This window comes from Rhinolophus hipposideros (genome assembly GCF_964194185.1).
Source record: "Rhinolophus hipposideros genome assembly, chromosome: 11".
Taxonomy (NCBI): Eukaryota; Metazoa; Chordata; class Mammalia; order Chiroptera; family Rhinolophidae; genus Rhinolophus; species Rhinolophus hipposideros.
The window spans coordinates 28805886-28830226 of NC_138057.1; the positions used below are offsets into that span (position 1 = coordinate 28805886).

General features: G+C 33.3%; 1 protein-coding gene across 37 annotated transcripts in view; it reads left to right on the forward strand.

The window, feature by feature from the left end:
• PTPRD (protein tyrosine phosphatase receptor type D) overlaps nt 1–24341 on the forward strand; it is a 2053994-nt gene that overhangs the window by 1864723 nt on the left and 164930 nt on the right. For 21 of the 37 annotated variants that reach the window (XM_081066962.1, XM_081066971.1, XM_081066973.1 and 18 more), the window contains 7 exons: nt 727–996; nt 3686–4267; nt 13600–13733; nt 16429–16573; nt 19809–20114; nt 20990–21183; nt 23361–23387. In XM_081066962.1, coding sequence (XP_080923088.1) covers nt 727–996; nt 3686–4267; nt 13600–13733; nt 16429–16573; nt 19809–20114; nt 20990–21183; nt 23361–23387 — 1658 coding nt within the window. The remainder of the gene's footprint in view (nt 1–726; nt 997–3685; nt 4268–13599; nt 13734–16428; nt 16574–19808; nt 20115–20989; nt 21184–23360; nt 23388–24341) is intronic. The other 16 variants (XM_081066961.1, XM_081066967.1, XM_081066963.1 and 13 more) reach the window with 3 other exon arrangements.

Consider the following 24341-nt stretch of genomic DNA (forward strand, 5'->3'; position numbering starts at 1 on the left):
TTCCCATTGTCCTAAGCACGGGCCTTGAGACTTCATTTTGTGCATGCCTAGCATGACCCAATCTGGTATCTCTTCTGGCGTTGGCTTTGTTTTTCTTCTGTGACTGAAAATCGATATGTGTATATATTTCTGTGCTTGTTCCAGTTTTAGTGTGAGGTCTTGAGGCTGCATCTACTCTGAGTCTGAAAGCAAACAAATTGTACTTTCAGTATACTCTAGATGATGTTTTCCAGGGCTGGAATGTGACGGTGTGGTCCCACACATACATTCACAGCAACTGGAAGTGCACAGCACGGAAGTTGGTTTTGATAACCAACTTAAACCTGCTGATGACCTTCCAGCCCCCTTTTCTGCATATACATGCATACATAGAATCATTGTTATATGCATGCATGTATATGTTTTTTGTTTATCTTATGCATGATGTTTGTGTATTGTTAGTTTGTAGATAGTTTCTTTGTGGGGCCCTTGTAGGTCTGAATCAATTTTTGTATGAATGTGTCTAAGATATCAATGACTAAACTAAATAATTATTTTTTTGTGTGTAAACACATACCATACTTGTATGGTCTGTATTATCCACCGATTTTATTTTTTTTGTTTTTGGACAATCCACAATATGTTCCAATTGTTTAATTGTGTCTGTACAGTGCATGTCATGTGTTTAACAAGCCACTTTTTTCTTGCCTTGTATATTTTATCACGTTCCCTTGTGTTTTGTTCTAGTTCGCCGTGTCCCGCCAAGATTCTCTATCCCACCCACTAATCATGAAATCATGCCAGGTGGAAGTGTTAATATCACCTGTGTGGCTGTGGGGTCACCAATGCCTTATGTGAAGTGGATGTTGGGGGCAGAAGATCTGACACCTGAAGATGATATGCCAATAGGAAGAAATGTCCTAGAACTGAATGATGTAAGACAGTCAGCAAATTACACCTGTGTTGCTATGTCAACTCTGGGTGTCATTGAAGCAATAGCACAGATCACTGTCAAAGGTATGCTCAGTGGTTCATGCTTTGAGGGTCTGGCTACACTCAAGTCACCTAACTAATGCCTCTACAAAGTCTGTCCTTGGAATCTGAAAATGAATCAATTCATTGGTCAGTGTTTCAGATGTCACAGTCTAATTTTATCTATGGTATCATATAAGATACACATGTCTATTGTAGGCAGTTTCTCTCTTAAAAGTACTGGCAGCCTAAGCAGCAGCAATCATCAAAATATTTATTAGGCTGGACCCAGACACTAACCAGCCAGAATGAGGAACACTTGACCCAATCAACCATTACAGAAGGATGGATACATATAAGTTTCATATTAATACAGAACGTTTCATATTAATACAGAACCTAAGAGTCACATGATATAAAACTTCAAATAAGTGTTAATAAATGTCAAAAACCTTGAAGACAAAGGGGGAAAAAACGAAAGTTGCAATTAACATGATCACATCATAGATGCTTTAAAACTTTTAATGGACCTACCATCACAAATCAAAATGCAAGTGCATTTCTATTCTGTTCTAGCTTTGTCTTTCATCTTATATCAATGAAGTGCTCAAGAAATATTGTTTTTGAAAATAACTGAAATATAACCAAAGAAAGAAAAAAGTGAGTGTGTGAGGGTACCAGTTGTTTTTACCTAGTGTTTATAGAGTTCTAGAACACTTGCAAAATTGGTCAGACTGAGGCTGACTTGAGGTTTCTGCAAATTTCCGGAAGTATTGTAAAATGAACACAAATTATATCCCCTTTTTAGGAAGATTGAGCCTAAGAAATGCAACACACATGTTATAGTTCATGGCATATCTCTAACTGAGCACAAATATGTGCTACACAAAACCAATAATGTGACATCAGAACAAAGGTACTCACCATTGTGAGCATTTAGTCTTTTAAAATAGTAACATTATATTGCATATCCTCAACTGTATTAAGCATAGTTATCCACACATTGCACACTGTATAATAAAGGTGACTTAGATATCTGTTCAATATCAATAAACACACCCTAAATTAGCTATATTTTTACTTGCCGTAAAAATTCAGAAAGACAACTAGCAAAAATTTGGATCATGTACTTCCTTGAAAAATGTCAGGCCAGAATATTTAAATAAATGTCTTTTTATTATTTTTTTAAATAAAATCTTTTGATCAAATATTATCATGCTATAGTTCTTGGAATGATATTCAAATAGTGAATCATCTTTTTCATAATAACCATTTCAGCTTTAAATAGTTTAAGGCTTACTGAAGACTTTCAAACATTCAAAGGCAGGAGTCACATTATACTAATGTCTTGTTCAAATTCTTATCTTTACTTCCCTGCCTTTTGCTGTTTCCCTATCCTTTCCACCTCAAAAATAAATAAATGCAATGTAAGGGTGAATCTTAAAAGTAAAAAGTGAATCAGAACAAAAAAGAGCAACTTGAAGAAGGAGAGAAGAATGGGTACTGACTCATTAATTCAGTTAGTCATTGAACAATACTTACAAAAAAACCTCCTTAGTGCCAGGCAGTGTTCTAGGTTATTGGGGATCCAGCAGTCATCAAATACAAGTTTGCTACTCTTGAAAAACTGCCATTCTGTACTTTTTGTCTTTATATTAACAAGGGAAAAAGTACTAAAAGGCTGATTTATGAGTGTTGCCTTCGGACTTTTCTCCAAAAAGTCAGGTGTGTTGAATTCTCCCATAGTAATTTTACCACTCAGAATTATTGTTGAGGCGAAGGCATTTAAATATGAGGTCACCAATGCAGATGGATTGTATTCTTAATAGTTAGCATGTGGAGTTGTGTAAAAGGGAAAAAAAAATGGATCTCTAAAAGATGGATTTAATTGCAAATATCTGTCATGTAGCTATTATTCAGATATTACTGAAGCTGAATATAGAATACATATTTTGACAATAAAATACTTTAAAAAGTGATTTTTAAATATGGGTTAATTTTGTTGCTTCTCCATTTTTTTTCAAATCTTAAGTAAAAAACATGAACTGGAAATTAATTAATTTGAAATTACTATTCTTTCTTACTTTGAAAATTGTGGTCAGATTATTTATAATTAGATTATAACAGTGTTACCTGTGTTGTACAACTGGACGACAATGTGGATATTATTCCATAGCATATAATACTATTCCAATATATTCCAAATTTTGTTCTTTTCAATGTTGATTGGTATTTAGTAAAATCATTTACTTGTTGAAGCGAGGGGCTAATTGGCCAAGCTTACACTAATAATAATTGCAACTAATGTTTTTTGAGGGTACCAGATACATTCTAAGAGCATTTCTGGATTAGCTCATTAATCTTCACAGTACACTCATGAAAGAGTTACCCAACTGTACAATTCCAATAATAGAGTTTTCCCCCATTTTTCACATGAGAAAACTAAAGCAAAGAGAGGTTAAGCCGCACATCCAGCATCAAAGAGCTAATAAGTGCTGCATTTGAGATGCAAGCCCCAGAATACAACGCTGTAATGCCTGTCTAACGAAGTGGGATTTGTCTCCTATTCATCTCTTACTGTACTTTTCTGACTGCTTAGAAAACTATTTTTTGCTATAATTTCATCAAATTAAATCTTTAGTAGATACATAATTCCGTCATTCCTGTAGCAGAGTTTATGGAACATCTTAGAGATGATGCCTAGTGACTGTCTTTTTTTTTTTCTCCCCTTAAGCCTTACCCAAACCTCCGGGAACTCCTGTAGTGACTGAGAGCACAGCTACAAGCATCACCCTGACGTGGGACTCGGGGAACCCTGAGCCTGTCTCTTACTACATCATTCAGCATAAACCTAAAAATTCTGAGGAACCTTACAAAGAAATCGATGGGGTGGCGACCACACGCTATAGTGTCGCTGGACTAAGTCCCTACTCGGATTATGAATTCAGGGTTGTAGCTGTCAATAACATTGGGAGGGGACCTCCCAGTGAGCCCGTGCTAACACAGACCTCAGAGCAAGCACCATCCAGTGCCCCACGGGATGTGCAGGCACGGATGTTGAGTTCAACCACCATTTTGGTACAGTGGAAGGAACCTGAGGAGCCAAATGGACAGATCCAAGGGTACAGAGTTTATTATACAATGGATCCCACTCAGCATGTCAACAACTGGATGAAACATAATGTAGCTGACAGCCAAATCACTACGATTGGCAACTTAGTGCCCCAGAAAACATATTCTGTCAAAGTCCTCGCTTTTACCTCAATTGGAGATGGTCCTCTTTCAAGTGACATACAAGTCATCACTCAAACAGGAGGTAAGTCTGGTTCTGGATAGGGAGTAGGGCAGGAGGGAGGAGGCGGTGCTAACAAGTGGGAAGGGCAAAACACAGAAAGGTAATATACATTTTAATCGTTGAGACTTTCAGTTTTTAAGTGAGGGGTTAAGATAAGGCATCTGGGAAGGAAACAAGCATGGATACCCGAAAGGCTAATAGTTAAAAGCTTTAGCAGCCTTTCTTTTTAATTTGTACCCAAATGACTTGAACACACTTTTCTGCATGAGATGGATGAATACATCCTCCATGTGTCTTCTTTTCTTTTATTTGAAAATAAAAGAACTATGCTTTTTTATACCAGTAACTCTGATAGAATAGTCTCAAAAATTATTTAATTTGTGAAAGATTTTATGGTTCAGCATAAAGTTAAAAATAAAACCATTTGTCAAGGGGCCTTGGATCTTTAAATAGCTTATATTTTCCAGGAAGCTGCTTAAAAATAAATATTTCTCTATGGCTTTTTGATTTCTTTTTTTTTTTTTTTTTTTTTTTTTTTTGTCTTTGTATGACTTCAGGGGTGAAGGAAGATAGTTATCAAGATCTAAGTTCAAACTTTGGGATCTGACTCACCCATTTTATTGGGTATTAGAACAGACACCAAAGTATTTTATAAAAACAAAACTTGGCCCTGCCAGTGGTTTTATTTTAATTAGAGGATATCAAACATGTATGGTTTTTGATTCAAAGTGATCAATTTTGTCTTGGGTTGGGAGTCTAACATAGTCCATTCTTGAACTTCTGAGAGCTATTTATTTGACTCATTGTGTTGATGCCTCTTAAACTTCCATTAATCTAAGCGTGTTTTTGCAGCATGCCATTGGTTTGTCCTGATAATCCACATAAGAGCTATATTATTGGAGATAGTATCTATAATCTATAGGTGTGTAATTCTTTGGTAATCTTGGGCATGAATTAATGAATTTTCTTGGGTGTCATAACTAGTAAACCTGTTTAATCACTGACTTAATTTCATGTTATGGGCTTTATGAATCACATGATTGAGTATGTTTACCTATTTGCCCTGATTGCTAGAAATCTCAGAACATATTTACAGCCTGCCTGGCTTTATTTTATTTTCATACTGTTATTTGGTTCTAAGTGGTTTGTTCATGGATTTATTATTTTTTCTAATGGTCTGAAAGAACTATAAAAATGTATGTTACCACAATTGCAGTAAAACCATCCATTTTCCCTAGTTGGCTTTTGCAGTTGTCCAATATTTATCTGCTGTACTAATATACAAAAAAAAGAAAAGTAGATTGTTTTTTTCATAAGCGTCTCATTGGAAAATATAGAAATCTGTGAATCTTGTTCTTTTTCTTGATTAAAAGTAGTCAACTCTTCTGAGATTTTTTTCTTATTATACTGTTTTAGCAGCTCCGTAACCATTAAAAGATATAAGAAAATATATGAGAAAAATATATACCTATAAACCACTTTTACTTTGTCTGATTTTTCAGCCACGATGTTTTAAAAATCCCTGGTTTGAAAGCAACGTACCAGGGTTTGAACCCCTATCTACCATTTTTAGCTCTGTAATCTTGGACAAGCTACTCCATCTCTCTGAACTTTAGTTTTCTCCTCTAAAATAATAAAATAATAATAACCTCATAAAGATTAGGGATTCTATTTGTTTTCTGTGTCTGTTATAAAGAACTATGAAATTATATTTTTATTTTCACACAATATTTTTTGCAAATAGAATATTTTGCACAATATATTTTGCACAATAAATAAAAATATATTTTTATTTAGTGCACAATTGCACAAAAACCATCCATCCATTTTTAATATATGGAAACAAAATACCATATACTGTGTCACTTGAAAAACAGGAATTTATTGTCTTTCAGTTCTAGTGGCTAGAACTACAACATCAAGGTGTCGGCAGAATTGGTTCCCTCTGAGAGCTGTGAGGGAGGTTCTGAGACTTTCTCCTAGCTTCTGGTGGTTTGCTGGCAATCTTAGCTGTTCCTTGGCTTGTAGAAGCATCACCCTGATTTCTGCCTTCATTGTCACATGTCATTCTCTCTGTGTGTATATCTCTGTGTTTAAATTTTCAGTTTTTAAAAGGATACCAGTCATAGAGATTAGGGTTCAACCTAATGACATTATTTTAACTAATAACATCTATGACAACCCTATTTCCAAATAAGGTAACATTCTGAGGTTCTGAGGGTTAGGAATTCAACATAAATTTTTGTGGGACATACTTAAACCCATAACAGGGCTATAGATTAGATAAATGGATAGAAACATTTTATAACTTAACAAGTAAAATAATAATAATAATAATAATAATAATAATAATAATAATAAAACAGCTAAAATATCTTGGGTAGTCTACTATAAACATTACATGTATTAACTCTTACTACCCAAATTAGGTAGATGTAGAATTATCCTATTTGCCAATGAGTAAATTGAGGATCAGCGTAGATAAAAAGATACAGGAATTTGCTTTGGGTCATGAAGTTAGTAAGTGGGAAAGTGGAGTTTAAATCTTGGACCCTAGATACTTTTAAGCACCACCATTGTCTTTCAAATTAATAATTTGCTAATGTGACAGTTTTAGTGCCAGGAGGTTATTGTACCCACTAGGTGATCCATAAATGAATAGAGGCAGGAAACACAGTGTGTCATTTATTCATTTCTTTATTTAAGAACTATATAGAATTTACTTCTGAAATACTTGAGGTGGCTATTGCATCATACAGTACAAAAGTACGTTAAGCCATTTAAATATGAAAAAATAAGTTTATCTGAAAAAGGTAGAAGGAATAGTTTTTTTTCATAGAAGGTTATTATACTCGATCACTAAATTTGTTTCTAAGTTTTCTAACCACAAATTTAAACATAGACATCTATAATATTTTATAGCTTTTTTTTCTGATGACAGAAGGATTTAGCTGTCTAAGAAACCAAATAGTTCCTGGAACTAAATTCACCCAAAACATAAGAATCCTTGGGAATCAGGTGTCTACACTCAGAACACGGAATAATAGACAATAATGCCTTTGGTCACAGTTTATTGAAAGATACAGAACTGATGTTTAAATAGGCCATATTTTGATTTTCTATATTACCTGGGGACATAATGTAACATAAATCATAATTCAGCGAAGGTAGTATTATGACAGGGGCAATTGAGTTAATGTGATCCAGGGACTCTGAACTTAGAAAAATCTAGATGTATGGGTCACAGATACATTAGAATAGTTGTTCCCAATCTCTGATAGACTATTTTTTTTTATATGAGGATATTTCCAAGAACCTTCGATAATAGTTGTGCTTCTAATACACATTGATTGAGAAGATATATGATGACATAATGATTTGTGCCTGCCAAGATCAATAGGCTAAGAAAACCTTCCAAAATAGCACAATCATTTGATCTGTTCTTTAGGCTTAATTAACAAAGGCCATTTGATGTTAGTGGACAACTGCCAAATACAATGATGTTAGTTCTGATATAATTAATGCTGAGCTGATCCTTTTTCTTGTTGCTGACTAGCTAATTCTTAGGATCATTGCTATGCAAAAACATAAACCATTATGAAATATTCTTTTAGAAAGGTTATATGAAATTTAAGGACATGATTATTTTCACTGCAACTTTATCTTTTCTCAGCCTATGAACATTTATTAATCAATAATATATATGAATTTCTCAAGTGCAGTTTAATTTCATATACACAGAGATGTAATTTTTTATGTCTTCTTTATTGGAAATATATTCATTTCTTTTTATTATCTTTAATTCCTTGGCACTAATATTCCTATTTTTGTTCAAAACCAAATTCCAAAGAAACAGTATTCATTAACAAAGTGAGTTTAAAAGGAAAGTTATCACTTTTGGTCTTATCTAAGATTACTGTCAATCATAATGTACCTGGAGGACTTATGTAAATTGGTATATTCCAGAATATAGAAAATTGGTATATTTCTGATAACATAAGAAAATCAAAATAGGACCATTTTGCAGTTAACATTTCTCCTTAAATGTAAATATTAATATAGTTTAAACTTATTATAGTTTAATAATAATAAATATAGTTTAATAATATAGTTTAAACTTAATATAGTTTAAAATAATTAAGTAATTTTTAAATTGTTTTAGATGTGAAACGATTTTGGTTAAGATGATTATTCTCTAGAAATATGGGTTAATCTTCCAAATTTTGCATAGCTTTAACTTCTGGCATTATAGCCACTTGCAACTAGTTCACCTTGAAAACATGTGGAATATATGGCAGTTTACAAGGGAAGTATTTATATTGTTCTAGAAAAAGATCTCCACTATTCAATAACACATTTGGAAAGGATGTCTTCTTATATAGTTTTCTCGTGTAAGTAATTATAAAGAAATCATAGGGTAATTATATTTTATAAAAGGAGTACAAATAAAACTCTGATAAAGAAATGTAATGAATTACACCTTAAACCTAATGCACTAAACTACATGTTATTTGACGTTCATGCTAATTGGAGACATTCTAAATCTGTTAAACTCTAATGTTTTTTTCCTGAGCTTTCTTTAGAAAACCTATCTGACCTTCAATTCTTTTATACACTTAATAGATTATTGGGTAAAGTCTACTGATTTATATGTGTGTATCTTAATAATATAGGAGAAAGATAATAATATAAGAGAAAGAATTATATACATTTTCTAAGTAAATACTAATAAGTAGTATCAACTTTAAACATTCTGAAAAAGGTAATTCTACTACAAATTCTGGGCATTGCAAGATCATTATAACATAAAACTTTGACATTTAGAGACACTGTGCTTTCGGTTTCCAGAACTTTATAAGTCATTTCATTAGTGTATGTCAACATACCTATATATCAGCAAACTAAAAAAATACCAACTTCCAATAGCCAACATTATGAACCGAATTAAATGCTTTCTCTGAATAGTTTTAGCAATGAGTTGAAGGAGCTCTGGATATAAATACAACTGTAATAAAATTTAGCATTTTCTTATTGATATTTAATGACAGTTGAGAGTAAGATTTGTTCAGCTGCTTGAGTATTAAGTACTTATTTTGTCGATGATATATTTGTTGCACTTATAAATCAGACTCTTTGTTTTGAATTTTGTTTGTTCTACTACCACTATAATTAGGCCTGTGGCTTTTATTGTTGTTATTTATCAATATGCTAGGTATACACATTTTTTTTAATGTGTCTTATCAAAGTACTAGATAGTTTAGCAATAATGGGTTTTCTAGTCTCTTTGGTAATATATTTTTGTAATATGACTAGATGAAATTGTTGTTTAGCCATTTAATATGTGTTAACATTTTTTTCTCTTTAAAGATTCCCTAAATATTTCCCTATTTTTACTCAAATATTGATCTCTTCTAATATCATCATTTCAGATGACTTGTAGATTTTTCCTCTATGTCTTACTAATGCTCCATTCTCTGTCTTTGAGTTGCCTTCAGATATTTATATAGAGTATAATAGTAGTTTTACTCAAATACTTTGTATTTGTCAGTGGGATTACTTTAGGGAAACAATAGCTCATATTTTTGTTTCCTTGTAGACATTAAATAAGTAAATCGAGAAGAATATAATGGTAACACCACTTTACAGAATATAAGGATTTCTTACATTTTATTTTAAAGAAAAATATGTATTTCTACTTTCATTTCTTATTTTTACATCTAAATTCTAAATTTGATTTATGGTCAATATTATCACATTTTCCATTTTAAATGTAGAATAATTGTACTTAAGTTTCTAGATGGGTTCTTTTTATTTGCCCATGAGTTACTCAGAATACCAGATATTCTCATAAAATTTATGTTCAGGTAATTGGTGAGGGAAATGAGTCAACGTGGAGTATCTCTTAAATAAAATGAAAGAATATAGACGCTAACTAACAAGAGGTAAGTGAATGCCGGCAAGTTTGAAGTGTAAAGACTGTGAGAGCATTAAAAAAAGATGTGTGTGTGTGTGTGTGTGTTTGTGTGTGTGTGTGTGTGTGTGTAGAGTGAGGGGGGAGAAGAAAAAACACAAATATAAATGTTTATAAAACCTATGTAGCCACATTATTTGATATAAAAATCCAATTGATAGATGATGAAGTATTTGCTGTGTCTCCAGGCAGAGAAAATAAATATGACAGTTTGAAGTCCCCTGAAGTGTTTTCTCATATACATATATTATCATTATTAGGACTAAGATGTTAGCAGAATATAAAAGTAAATGCATTCATTTCACAGCTTTTTTATTTTCCTTTGAAGCTTCAGCTTCATTATGGTGGCTTCAACTATGACAAATGACCCTGAGGAAGCAATACCTGTAGGTGAACCCTCAAGTCCCAAGAAATCTGAGTAGTAGCACCTTACAGCATTCATGAGCATAGACTCTGATAGAATATAAAGATCTAAGACAGTGGTCCATGTGCTGGGTTTTGCTTGTAGACACACTTTGCCCCATACAGTGTTTTTCAAAGAATTTCAATGAATTCAACCAATTTCTAATTGTTAAAAATTAAAAGGGTTTACCTAGAAGATTCATGATACACTTCTGTTGAAAACTGAGATGTGTGGGCAAGACTGGGCCCTTATTCCACAAGGCAGCAGTCTCCTAATATGGAACCTCACCAACTTCTTCAGGTGGACCAGGCACTCTCCACTTGATCCCCAGCCCCACATGGCCTCTGCCCTCATCTAAGTGATCTTTCTGACACCTCTAGCCATTTGTGTTTCTACCACAAGTTTAAAATCTAGTACATTAATATACCCTCCAAATTATTTCAAAAGGTGTGTGGAAACAGAGGAAGAGGGCCCCTTAAATATTAGTTGAAGAGATTTACCGGTAAGTGGTCTGGCTATTACCTACTTTATCCAAGAATAAAATGGACAGACAGTATACCCTCTAACACGTTGATGTGCCTGTCTGATTCATTATTTAGAAGGAGAAGGCTCTTAATAGAACCAAACAGAATTAGAGCATCAGATGAAGTTTTTGTCACTAAACAAGGATGAAACATTGAGACCTACTGGGAATTTGTTCAAGACAAATTAAAAACAAGAAAGTAAACAGTTTAAGTAAGAAAAACTTAATTAGATTTCCAAGGTGTTTTCAATCAGTGTCACTTAATTTATTATTAGCATTAGGCAGGGAGGAAGGACATAACAAGCAATTATTATCCTGAGAGAAGCCCTTCAATACTGTTTTTAATTCTTGACAGTGCTACATTGCGGTTTGGCTTAAGTCAGGAGTTATCACGGGCTTTCTTCTATCCCAGACTTGTGGACGTTTTAGGGAAGAAAAAAGGGAATAAAACTAGAGAAAAAGAAATGAGTGTACACATGTATGTGTGTATGCGTGTGAAGTTTTAGGCTAAGAAAAACCTCTCATAATTTGAATATTGAAATCCAGTCGTAATTTCCCCATCTGATCGTGTTCTCGGCTTGCGTTGTTGCTCCTGCCAGTGCTTTTGATGTTTCCCTTTTAGAAGTAACGTATTTGCTATTTGCTTTGCTATTTGACTATATTCTATTTTCCTCTGTTTCTCCTCTTGCTCTTGATGTTTTATCTTCTTTTGTCTCCACCTCTCAGTCTGAATGATTGTGTTAGGTCACCCACTGGGCAGGTGAAAAAAAATACGCTGTTCAGAAAGTACGTTCCTGGAGGCATCAAATTAATGAGTAGCTCAAGGCCTGTGATACAAAAAGGGAGAAAAGATGATGAATGCAATTAGAAATATGAACCACTGATTATTGGTGGCCTTAAGCATCATTCCAAATATGAAGGTGTGTGTGCTCACACACACACACACACACTCAGGTTAACAAAGCGACAGTGGAATAAAATGATAATTATGGATCCTTGAAACCATTCTGATAGATACCTCTAGACTTTAATGTCTTTTTAAATAAAAGATAGTTTTTAAATCATACTACAGAGAGATGGTTACAAAAGGAAAAGAGAGTAATACATTTTGTTTTTCCAAACACCTTCTTTCTTATGAAAATGGTGATTCAAGTATTACTTAAGAAATTTATGTCCTACATCACCTACAAATTACATTATTTTTATATGTTTTTGAATGTTTATGCTCATTTGCCAAAAACGCGTTAGATATTATTTTCCCCTCTGATGTGAAGTACATGTCATTGTTCTTGGTTTTTATTAAATATACATGGAATCCTCAGGTGAACTTTGGGGAATATGGATATATGTTTAGTTATAGCACTTTGAAACATGCCACAATATCAGGGGTAATGATCAAACTATTTATCAGCCAGCAAAGCATGGCCACCAGCCAACCTGAGCAGACACTGGCCAAGAACAACGTAAGGGTGGCTGTGCTAGTGATGCCCTGAAGTCCATTTGCCTTGTGTATAATGGGTAAAGGACCTGATGGGGGGCATTAGGTGTTAACTATGAGGTTGGAGTTAGTAAACTTATTCTAAGACAACATTTGAGAAAGGTGTTTTTAACTGGATAGATATCCCATTTGTTATTCTAGAGGCCTCATATCTGACATATAACTCTTCCAAATTCTCTATTGTGTGGACAATATGACTCATATGAGAATTATGGGAGACTTCTGTTAATTTACTATATTTCTGATAAGTATATTCTATAAACTTTTTAATTTGTGTAGTATGTTAGTTCCCTTCACTAGGGACAATATTAAGTTTATATTAAGTCTAACTATTAAGTCCTTTAAGTAATTATTTGTAAATGATAGCTTATTATCTTCTTGTTTTTTACCTCTTTTTCAAAAATGTGGGTTGGAAAGAAAAAATATTAAGTGATTCTAGTTGCCAATAGGTTTTGTTAATGCGGTGAAGGTAGAATTTTATAAACCTAATTGGATATAATTTTGAAAGTTAAATGCAGTCCCAGAGAATAAGTTCCCTCCCAGTTGTAAAATAGCAATAGCTTTGATGTATTTATCAGTTGTTATGATTTAGGCAATATTTATTGCAAGTGCATTACATAAATCATCTCATTAATTACCACAATATGAAGTAAAGTTTATTATTCTTAAGCTTGAATTCAAAGACTGATATAGTCTATATTTGCTAGTTCTGTATCTTGTATAGATATTATACACCACTCAAGGACAAGAACAGTGTTCAGAATATTGTTCTTGTTCCTTGAAGGAGGAAAATGGGTTTTATATACACAAGTTTACTTGGACAATGTGAGGGACCTAGCTCTCCATTAAGCTGATACATGTGGACATGTTTTGAAAGCTTTAACCAGATGCACTAATGAAAGAACTTATGAATATTTATGGTGATGCTAAGCTCAATCTTTTGCCTCCTTGTTTTTAGTACCAGGGCAGCCACTAAACTTCAAAGCAGAACCTGAGTCTGAAACAAGTATTTTGCTTTCTTGGACACCTCCACGGTCAGACACCATCGCAAGCTATGAACTGGTCTACAAAGACGGGGAGCATGGAGAGGAGGTAGGTCTATGCGTCTCACCTTTGTAATAATTTACTACGCTGAGGCACAACTCTACTTTTGTGTACTTGCCCAACTTCTGTTAAAAGGTCAGATATCTGTAGGAGACCTTGTTAGAAAGGATATATCCATCAAAAGGGAAACCTGACCATTAAAGCAGAAAGGGTATTTGGAGACTTGCTTGGGGGGAAGGGCAAACAAAACAAAACAAAACAAAACAAAAAACCGCAAACAGCTCTTATCCCCTTTGGAACTATTGTCTGTTCAGGTTTCCAAGTTACTGATGGAAGTATCAAATGATAAAAGAATATACCCCATAAAACTTGAAGACTTCTATTTTTCTCTCTTTCATTAAGGTACTTAAGTCACTGTAATCATGACTAAAGAAGATCTAGGCTTTCGGTAGATTAATTTGTCCAAACTTGTTTTAGAGAAAGATGCCTGCCCCATCGCAAAAGTTTATTTGTATGCCGAAAATTATTTGATATGAATGTGAGTGTACATAAAGTTTGAGTATGTTATGAAAATAAACTAACAGTAGTTTGTAGAAAGCTGGAAATTATTAATAGTCACTGAAAAAGGAAACAAAAATCAATATAACAAATACATACATTAACAAGCAGTGTTCTAAGGGTTTCACACATATTAACTCAATCGGTACAACAGTGCTATGAGTCAGCTTCTATTATTACTCTATTTCACTTTCAACAAAATGGAGACACACAGTTAAATAATTTACCCCAAATCTCACACTATTAAATGGCAAAGCTGGAATTTGAATGTATTCAGTCAGTCTCCAGAGTTTGTTTTCTTAACTCATAGGGTACACTGCCTCTTGGATGAACTTTCAATAGATTATAGAAATTCAGTATTAAGATCCATCTAACGTTTTCAGAAAGGGAATATATTATAGTTATGAATATGTTTTGTTTGTTACTATAAATTCCAATAGAGAACATCTGGACAAAAAGTTAGTAAAACGGTATGTGAAAAGTCAATCCACGCCAGCTATTTTATTTTACCTCGTAGCATTCTTTATCTTAAAAAGATTTTCACAAAGCCAAACAGTCCCTAAGATCTAACAAGCAATATCTTTTTAAAATATTAACATACTAAATGAATTATTATCAATTAACTTGTGGAACATTATTTTGAGTGATATAATAAATTAATGTTACTGTAAATGTCTGTTTTTTTACATCTGTTTGAATTGAGCAAAATCTCCAAAGACCAGGTTCTAAATGTAATACTTTTAGATTTAGCTAATGAAGCTAATATAAATTAATCACTTTAAAAGTTATATGTGGTGAACATACAATGTGATATATAGATGATATATTACAGAAAGCTATGTAACTTTACTAACCATTGTCACCCCAATAAACTTTAATTTAAAACATGATATATAATTAAAATACTGATATAACTTTAAATTCTCATGTTACAACTATTGGTGATTTTAATAAGCCATAAATCAGCATTAAATTATTTTAAATCCTTACTACTACCCAACCAAGAAACAAATAAAAACAGTAAAGAGAGTGACAGTTCTTTTGAGAATGCTCTGGACACTTAATGTTAGCACACCTACTCTGCTTTACAATTGTTTGTTTAGGGACTCTTTTTTCTTGTTATTTGGTAAATGTATAAATTTAAAAACTTTTGTATTTGCAAGTCAGAACACTCTAGGGATGTTTTCCCAGGTTTTATATTTGAATTCCCCTTGACTGATTTCTGTCTGTGTGAACAGCAAACACTATTTGATAAAAAGCCTTAAAATTATTTATGCCATGACTAGATTACATATTAGCATGTGTTTTAAGGTTTACTCCAGGATAATGCTCAATCTGAGATTGATTACCCATAGACAGCAATATTTTTGCTAAAACACAAAGGCAAATTTGAAGCATGACATGTAATTATAACATTTGATTAAAGAGAACCTTATTTTAAAAGTCCTCTATGATGTTAGAAGTTATAGAAAAATTCGTGATTTCTTTTTCCTAAATGTAGGCTCTACATTCATAAAGAAAGGAAGTTTTAAAACTATTTTAAATCAACCTAGAGTTATGATATGGTTTTATATAAATTATCCAGCTTTCTTCAGTAACTAACATCTGATTTTATTCCATCAAACCTTGGCAATTTGAGTTCTTTTTTATAGCAACCTCGTGTAAACTGTATACTAGTTTCTGTTATTACTTTTGGCCATATTTCCTTTGCCCCTGTTTAGATTGCCAAAGATCACAGGAGATGAGCTAGACATCTCTTCAAGTGAAATTGCACATGTTGGCTATACTCCACTATCAGAGGCAGGTGGCCGTTTCTATTGTGGGCTACGTCACCGCAACACATCTGCCTCAAAGATAGAACACATCCATGGGTGGTGACCTCTCAGGCTCCCTTTTATTTGATGTATTTGGATAGTTGTGTCATCATTAGAAAGATCCCTTGTTACCCTTATTCCAGTTGCCTTATTTGTTGTAGAAATTTGTCTTTTAAATGCTGATATTTTCATTATGTAATTCCCCTGGTAGAGTCCTTGATACTCTGTTGGTTGTGCGTGTGTTATTTTGATGACATTCTAACCCTTATGACAAAAATCTGATGTTCTAGGCATTGTGACATATATATATTTGCCCAAATAAATTTGCCCAAATCTTAATGAAAATGACCAAGTTCTTTTGTTATGTACAGCAACGAATTACCATTGAGCCAGGGACATCTTACAGACTGCAAGGGCTGAAACCAAACAGCTTATACTACTTCCGTCTAGCTGCACGCTCTCCTCAAGGCTTGGGTGCTTCTACAGCTGAAATATCAGCTAGAACCATGCAGTCAAGTAGGTGTCTCTCTTTGCTTACTTTCTGCCCACTTTTTCACTAAGAGGTGTTGCTGCTTTTATCCCCACCAACAAACAGACCTGCTAATTATTTATGCTTAACAGTCAGTAGTCTCTGTGCTAGCAAGCGTCCAACTTTGGGGATTAGAGCACAACTGTGACCTGTGTTGGTTTCAAACTTGGTACAAATAGCAGGTCCCTTTCTCCTACTTCCTAAATTGAAAGACTTTCAGAGAAGTTAGGAGACCTTCATTAGAAAAATAGGTGAAAGGGGAGTTAGATCAAATCCCATTTAATAAATTACAAGATTGTAAAGCAAAAGTAAGGTTGAGAACACTGCAAAAGAATCAGAGGAGGGCTTAGCTAACTAACGCAAAAGACAAAACTTTTATCTTTTTTAAGCACATAGATTTCTGCTCTTCTAACAAACAACTCTATTTCATGTATTTGTTCCTACTCAGAGAAAAGCTCAGCTCTTGTGGTGAGTTTGTTATCAACTCTGGAAGTAGTACATGTGAAAATTTTGTACATTCACAGCAAATCTGTATTGAGACAGAGTTAGGAACAATGGAACAATCACAAATACATTTACAATCCTACATTTTATTTTGTTTTTTCAGGTTCAATTTCTTTTTAGAACTGTTACCCTAAAGAATAGTTGTGTTTATCTCAATGGGGGTTCATTGGGTCCAGGCAAGTTTGTTAAGATTGTTTTTCATAAAGTATTATATGAGAGATTGTTTTTGATGGAAAGTTTGGTGGCTTACAATATTGTTTGCTCTTTATTAATTAGTTTTTACAATTAGTTTATTAAACAACCATTTACCTTGAATTGAATAGTTTTGTAGAGTCATTTCCTTAGATTTTTTTGATATTTTAAAAGTGACATGAAATAGATATGTATAATACAAATGCATTGAATTTTGTAAAGTGGGTGCTTTATTGACCAAATTTTTAGACCTATCAGCAAACATAAAACATATATGTTTAAAAGATGAATTCCCTTTCATATAAGCAAGAGCAAGTCTTCCATCATTTTATTCTTCTATAGAAAGTTTTCATCTTTCAGGCTTTTGATATTAAAATTTATATTCTTCATTTTTCTTAAAACACATTTATTGACATAAAAAATATCCGGATCCTGTTGCTTAATCCATTAGTGATTATAGTTTATTCCTGTAAAATTTTCTTTCTTTTCAAATCTGAAGCATGTAAATTTATGTAATTTTATATGTCTGTTTCGAATTCCAGGCAGACTAATAAGTAATATTATAGAAAATAATCCTTAAAATCAGACATTTATTTAATTAAAAGAAATGTTACATGCTTCAATATTATATTTTGCATGGTTTACAAACTTGACTTTTTTGCATGCATGCATATATATGTACTTACATGGAGACAGAATGGATTTTTGTAGCCACACCAAAAGCTTCTCTTCTCTTTATTTATTAAAGTAAAAGTTTCCAATGGTGTTTAATATACTCACAAAATAGAAGGTTTGAAAGTAGCAATGTAGTGGAAACCAAATCAGCTTTTTAAAGAGAATTACAAATGAACCCTTGCTGTTACGTGAATAAGTCAATCTATTATGAATAATGATGATGCATTTAAAATAGCTTTATTATTTGAAATATAAGAACCCATAGTAAGAACCAATAAAAATAGTACTCTAGTGATTTTACAAACCTTATTCCAAATTTACAAGGCTATCTTATGAGAATTTTCTTTTTGTCAGTACAGGGAGCTTTTCATTTTGATTGACTGTAATGAAGAGCACAAGACATGTAACTTAAAAAAGACTGATAATCCTCTAAACAATCTAATATACCTGACACTACATAATCTTAAGACCCACAAAGTCTAAGGAAATACTCAAACTATATATTCAAATATAAAACATTAGAAGTTATTTACTCATTAGGTCATATATATTGCCTTAAAAATATATATGTATTTATGTGTCTTATTCCACTTGTTTGCTTCTTTTTCTTTTGTTTTTTTTAGGAACATAAAAATAACTTTAAAAATAATTTATGATAGCACCTGCATTGCTCTTTATTGCTTTTCAATTTTTTCAAATAATGATGTGTTTGGTTAATTTGATGAAAAATAATTATTCAGAAGGTGACCAGTTTATTTTAGAATGGGCAATAAGGAAGTTTACCTTTTAACTATTTTTTAAACCCTACTTTATATGAGTAATTATGTTGAAAATGAAAGGAATTATGTACAAAATGAAAAATAAGTCATATCTTTTCCAGATGGTTCTCAGGTGTTTGATTTTTTTAACAGTTCTTTTTAATGGCTATGTTATTGACATTTTGTAAGGGATAGATGATTATTATTGATTTTACCAAAATTTGCTGGTGGAATCTAATTCTTCACTAGCAATGGTGTCTCAAGAAGAGTTATAATTTTTTAAAAAGCTGAAAGCCGATGTAGGGTAAGTACAAGTTACAGTCAGAATCAACAAGCCTGACATTACTCTCGGGTAGGTAAATCTTGGACTATGCATTTTCATCCTTTATCGATTTTGCATGCTCACTGTTTATGGTCTACGATCAATGTTAGGTTAATATTTTCCATTAAAACTGGTCAAGCACACTCAGTTTTGCAGATAGAGGGAACACTTTTATGTTTGTTGGGCTTTTATTTCTTTCCTTTAAAAAAATGGAAGTGGTGAAAGGGCATTTAACAGTTTTTTTCAGTTTTTTCACACTTAAGAATGCTTTCACAAATGAATACTTCATATAAATCACCCTCATTCTAGAACGTAGAAGTGAAAGCTGGAAACGGCGTTTATGAAGCATCATCAAGATGCTCATGTAATAAATCTTGCACTATTTGCAGCTTTTTTGAAGTTGAATAGTCTGTATATTAGGGCTTGGGGAATACGGAGGGATTGGTTTAGAAGAAGCATTTAAATTGCAGGTAGGTGATTTTACTGGAGGCTCTGTTATCTCAAGCTTTCATTTTCACATATTTCCCCCATTCATTATTTAACATTTATTTTTGGTCATTTATTCATTTTTTGGTTTATTCATATTACTAAGCCAAGGTATATAATTTATCTTTAAAAACATATTTTAAGTTTCAAAGCCTTATTTTCATTCTGTTGCCCTCAATGTTCGTTTATTTATTTTTGCCTTTTCTTTTGTTTTATCATTTCTTTTTTTTCCAACCACTCCTGTCCTTTCACTCAAACCCTCCTTTAACTCACTACCAAAATAAGAGCCATCAGCTCCTCCTCAAGACATTAGTTGCACCAGCCCAAGTTCCACTAGTATTTTGGTAAGTTGGCAACCTCCACCCGTGGAAAAACAGAATGGCATTATTACTGAATACTCCATCAAGTATGCCGCAGTGGATGGAGAAGATGACAAACCGCACGAGATTTTGGGAATTCCTTCGGACACTACGAAATACCTTTTGGAACAGCTGGAAAAATGGACTGAGTACAGGATCACTGTGACAGCCCACACAGATGTCGGCCCTGGCCCCGAGAGCTTATCCGTGTTGACTCGAACCGATGAAGATGGTATGTTGCCTCTGCTACGTCAGTTTGCTTCCTTCTGACACAATCTTGGTCTGATGTCTTTTGATAGGCTAACAGTAATCCATTTTTCTCATCTGTTTTACCCAGCATCGCTTTATGATCAGTAGTTTTTGACCTATCTTTGCTACAGTCTGGGCCTTTTTTTTTTCCTTGAAATCTCAACACAGTAATTTGCTTCCCTTTAAAAGAACAGTTTGCTCCTATGACCTTGCAATCCAGGCTCTTCCTCTGTACCTCCATCTAAAGTCTTCTGCATTTTTCCTGGTTTTTTTGAAGTCTTTTACATTTTAAAGTTAACTTTTTTAAAACTGCCTTCTTGTTGCCTTTTTTTCTTGCATATTTCAGAGGCACTGATGCTCGACATTTAATTTTTGGCATTTGTTGTATGGAATACCTTTGATATAAGAAAAAAAGAAGAAAATCTATGTAATCAAGGATCTTTTTTTTTTTCCTGCTAAAAAGCAACCTTTCAAAAACACACAACAATCAACAACCAGTTTTTGTTATTATTTCAATGCTGTATCTCTTTGTGCTTTAATGCTTTGAACCTCAAAGCATCTTCCTTGGCTTTTGTACATTTTTTATATGTTTTTCTATTTCTCTGATACTGTTTTTTTCTTCCATACTTTTTTTTGGCATCGGTCATGTTTTTTGATCTTTTCTTAAAAGGTAGAGCAGATTGGTTGAGCATTTTCATTGGTTGAAAATGTTTGTATTCCACAAAGGAAACATAGTGGGTCTGCCCATTTTTTTTTCTTTTTTCTTTTTTCTTTTTTTTTAAACCTAAGTAAAGAAAATGCTCTGACTGGGTGGGACAAGTGCCTATAATTTTCTTTTATCCAATGATGTTGTTCCAGTTCCTAGTGGTCCTCCTCGCAAAGTCGAGGTAGAGGCTGTCAACTCAACATCTGTTAAAGTCTCATGGCGCTCACCTGTGCCCAATAAACAGCATGGCCAGATAAGAGGATACCAGGTGCATTACGTGAGGATGGAAAACGGTGAGCCCAAGGGCCAGCCCATGCTGAAAGATGTCATGCTGGCTGATGCACAGGTAAGCCTCTGGAATTATATACCTATGTTTTTATATGATGCTTTTTTTTTTTTAAGTCTGTGCCTTCTGATGGGCCCCATTTTATTTATTTATTTATTTTTAATTTTTAAAATCCTGTACAAAAATTCTTGTTTTTAAAATACATGATATGGATTTACCTTCTCGATTAGAGTTAACCTTAAGTGAGGTAATGAATTGTAGTGGAATGACACATCCGATTAATAACATGTAACAGTTTTCTTAAAATAAAGATATTCAGTTTTCTATAGCTATATCTGAGTTTGCCTTTCTAACTTTAAAAAAAAGTAATAATGATTTAATCAAACTAAAGGGAATAATTCTAAGAAGCGATTTTGCTATAGTGTCTACTTTCAGCTGTGCTAATACTGGTTGAAATTAAGTTGACCTAATTTTTAAACATACAACTTCTTCTGTTGAAGAATAGACATCCTTAGTCAAGGAAAGCTATGCAGATAGTATTTTATTTAGTATTTCTTTATTAAGTTATATATTTGATGAAAAGAATCGCTTCATTTCCCAGCAAATGAAGATAATGGTCATAAAAATTAGAGTTTCCCAGGAATTGTATGGGTTCCCTTATATTGAGCCCAGTTATGAAAACTATTAAGAATATTTGAGTGTGTAAGAAATTCTACTGATTTTAAGCCAGTGGTTTCTAATCACACAGTCCCAACTCGGTTTGGTAATCAGTTGTTTCAAACAGGCCATTATTTTTTCCCCCATAAATTAGAAGTGATTCAAAGGTAGTACCATAATAAATACATCTGTACATATTTTTCTAAACGGGAGAGGAAGATTGCAATTAATAACTGACCTGCTGGGAATTACACTTGACCCATGGACCTATGCAGGCTTACCTATGCTTGCAAGGTCCAGTAGTGATGGGATATTATGAATAAGGAAGTGCTTTGTTTATCCAGCAAATTCCTTCCTGGTCATGGTGATATTTGTGAAAATTTAAAAGTTATTTCAATGGAAAATTCCTTCTTTTGTATGAAAATGAAGAAGATTATGAACCAAGTTCAGAACTGTTGTTCCAAGTTGCCAAATTCTGCATCTTTGTCTCTGTGGAAATATGAGGGCAATAAAAATCCCCGTGGCTTTAAGGAAAATATTTACCCAAAGACTTAATATAATGAACTCACAAAGATGCTTACCTTTGCTTCAGTTTTGAAACATTCTAACTAAAGGTCTCTGGATTCGAGGCTAATTTATAGAACTTGAATCCAATTGTACTGTTAGTTTGAAGACCGCTTCTGTAGATTTAGTTGGAGATTCATAGTGTCCCTTAGACTTTAGGAAATGGCCACGGACTGACTTTTTCAAGTATTTATTTTGTACTGCTCATAAAATAGAAAGTTTTCATAGTATAAAGTTAATAAAACCATCAATGCTTATGTTTTATTTTGTAAGTCTGCAATTATGAAGAAGGAATTGATATGACTATTATGCTTTGATGTTCCTCTTTTATTCCTAGATAACCTTACATTACAGAACTGTAGTTCTGTTGGTGTTTTCACTGGGAATGTGGTAGTTAGTGGAATTATATAATAGAAACTGCCTTAAATGCCACTCAAACTCCCCTCCCCCCTTCTCTTCTATTTTGGCTTTTCTTCATTAATTTGCTGGTTTTCCTTGTATTTTTCTCTCTTTTTCTTTCTTTCCCCTCCCCCCCATCTATATTCTCTTCGACTATCCATCGAAATTTCATTAAGTCTTAGGACTTCACTGGGGCTATAGGATTTCAGTATCAATGAAAGATGTTAATTTTCATAGTGACTTGAATTAACTGTGTAACTTAAGGAAGAAGTCAAAATAAATGTCACATAGTTTGCATTAGCTTTTGCTATGCCTTCCTGATTCATTCTAATGAACCACACATGTAAAAAAATAGCTGGTTTTAGTGATAACAATACAGAGCATTTTTAATTTTGACCTTTCGATTGGAAATGAAGGTGGCAGCATAACACACTTATTATAGTCTTTGGAATTTTGTTGTTCACATTGCTTGAATTGCTTATTTTTTCTATTATTATTATTTATTATATATTTTTTTAAATCTAAGGAGGGCACCATTGCCTTTATCAGGCTGCAAATTTCTCTTCATTTCTTTTTATTTTGTTTCCCCTCTCCCCAACTTCCTTAATCTCAATCAGTGGGAATTTGATGATACTACTGAACATGTGAGTAATTTATGGCTGCTTTGTCAACACAGATTATAAATGCTTATTTTTATTCTGCTACTCCTTTCACTGATTTGTGATATGTCATCACACTTTGTTTGGATGCATGAACTAACAAATTATTTTTTAAATTATCTTCGCTTTGTGGTACACTTTTAATTTGTTTTTGTTTTTTTTAATTTGTTTTGTTTTGTGAAATTGGCATGGTGCTACCGATTGCATAAGAAATATCATGTTGTTTCAGTGGCTGCTACTAACTCTGTCTTGGGACAGTCAGAGGAGGCATGCTTTAAGTGGAGGTGTCACTTACATTCTGGTCTGTGCCAGAGATGTCAAGCTTTTTGTTGTAGGCTGTTCATAAATCCTACTCCAGGGTTCCATATTCAGTAGATAACATGATATTGATCTGGCACTAATGACCTCTATCTAGAATCTCATACAAATTGTTGTACCTGTACAAATTTGAGTAGAAATGAATGAGTCATGTCAAGTGTCAGAAAATATCTCCCTGAAGGAGGAGTTTAAAAAAAAAGACTTGAGTGAATGGATTGTGTTATTTACTGAGAGTTTATCATATATAAGGTACTGTGCGGGATGCAAGATGTGGCACCTGCTTTGTACGTGTTTACAGTGTCTAGGAAGGATGTGAAATTCAAAAAAAATCCCTAAAATTCACCATAAATGATCACCTCAAGCAATGTGTAATTAATTAGCAAATGAGTGACAATGTCTGTAAGAGCTATGAGTTTAGAAACAAGAGACCAGGCTTGTTAGAAAGGTCCTGAAAACTTGTTAAGAATTTAAAGGATGAGTAGGGATTGAAGAGCTAAAAGTGTGTGTTCGTGTTGGGGAGCTGGAAGTGGGAACATATTTTTTAAAGGTGAGCACAGCAGAAGCAGCCATTGAGGCAGTCAAGTGTGATATAGTCAGGTGATAGCTTGCCAAGTTGACAGG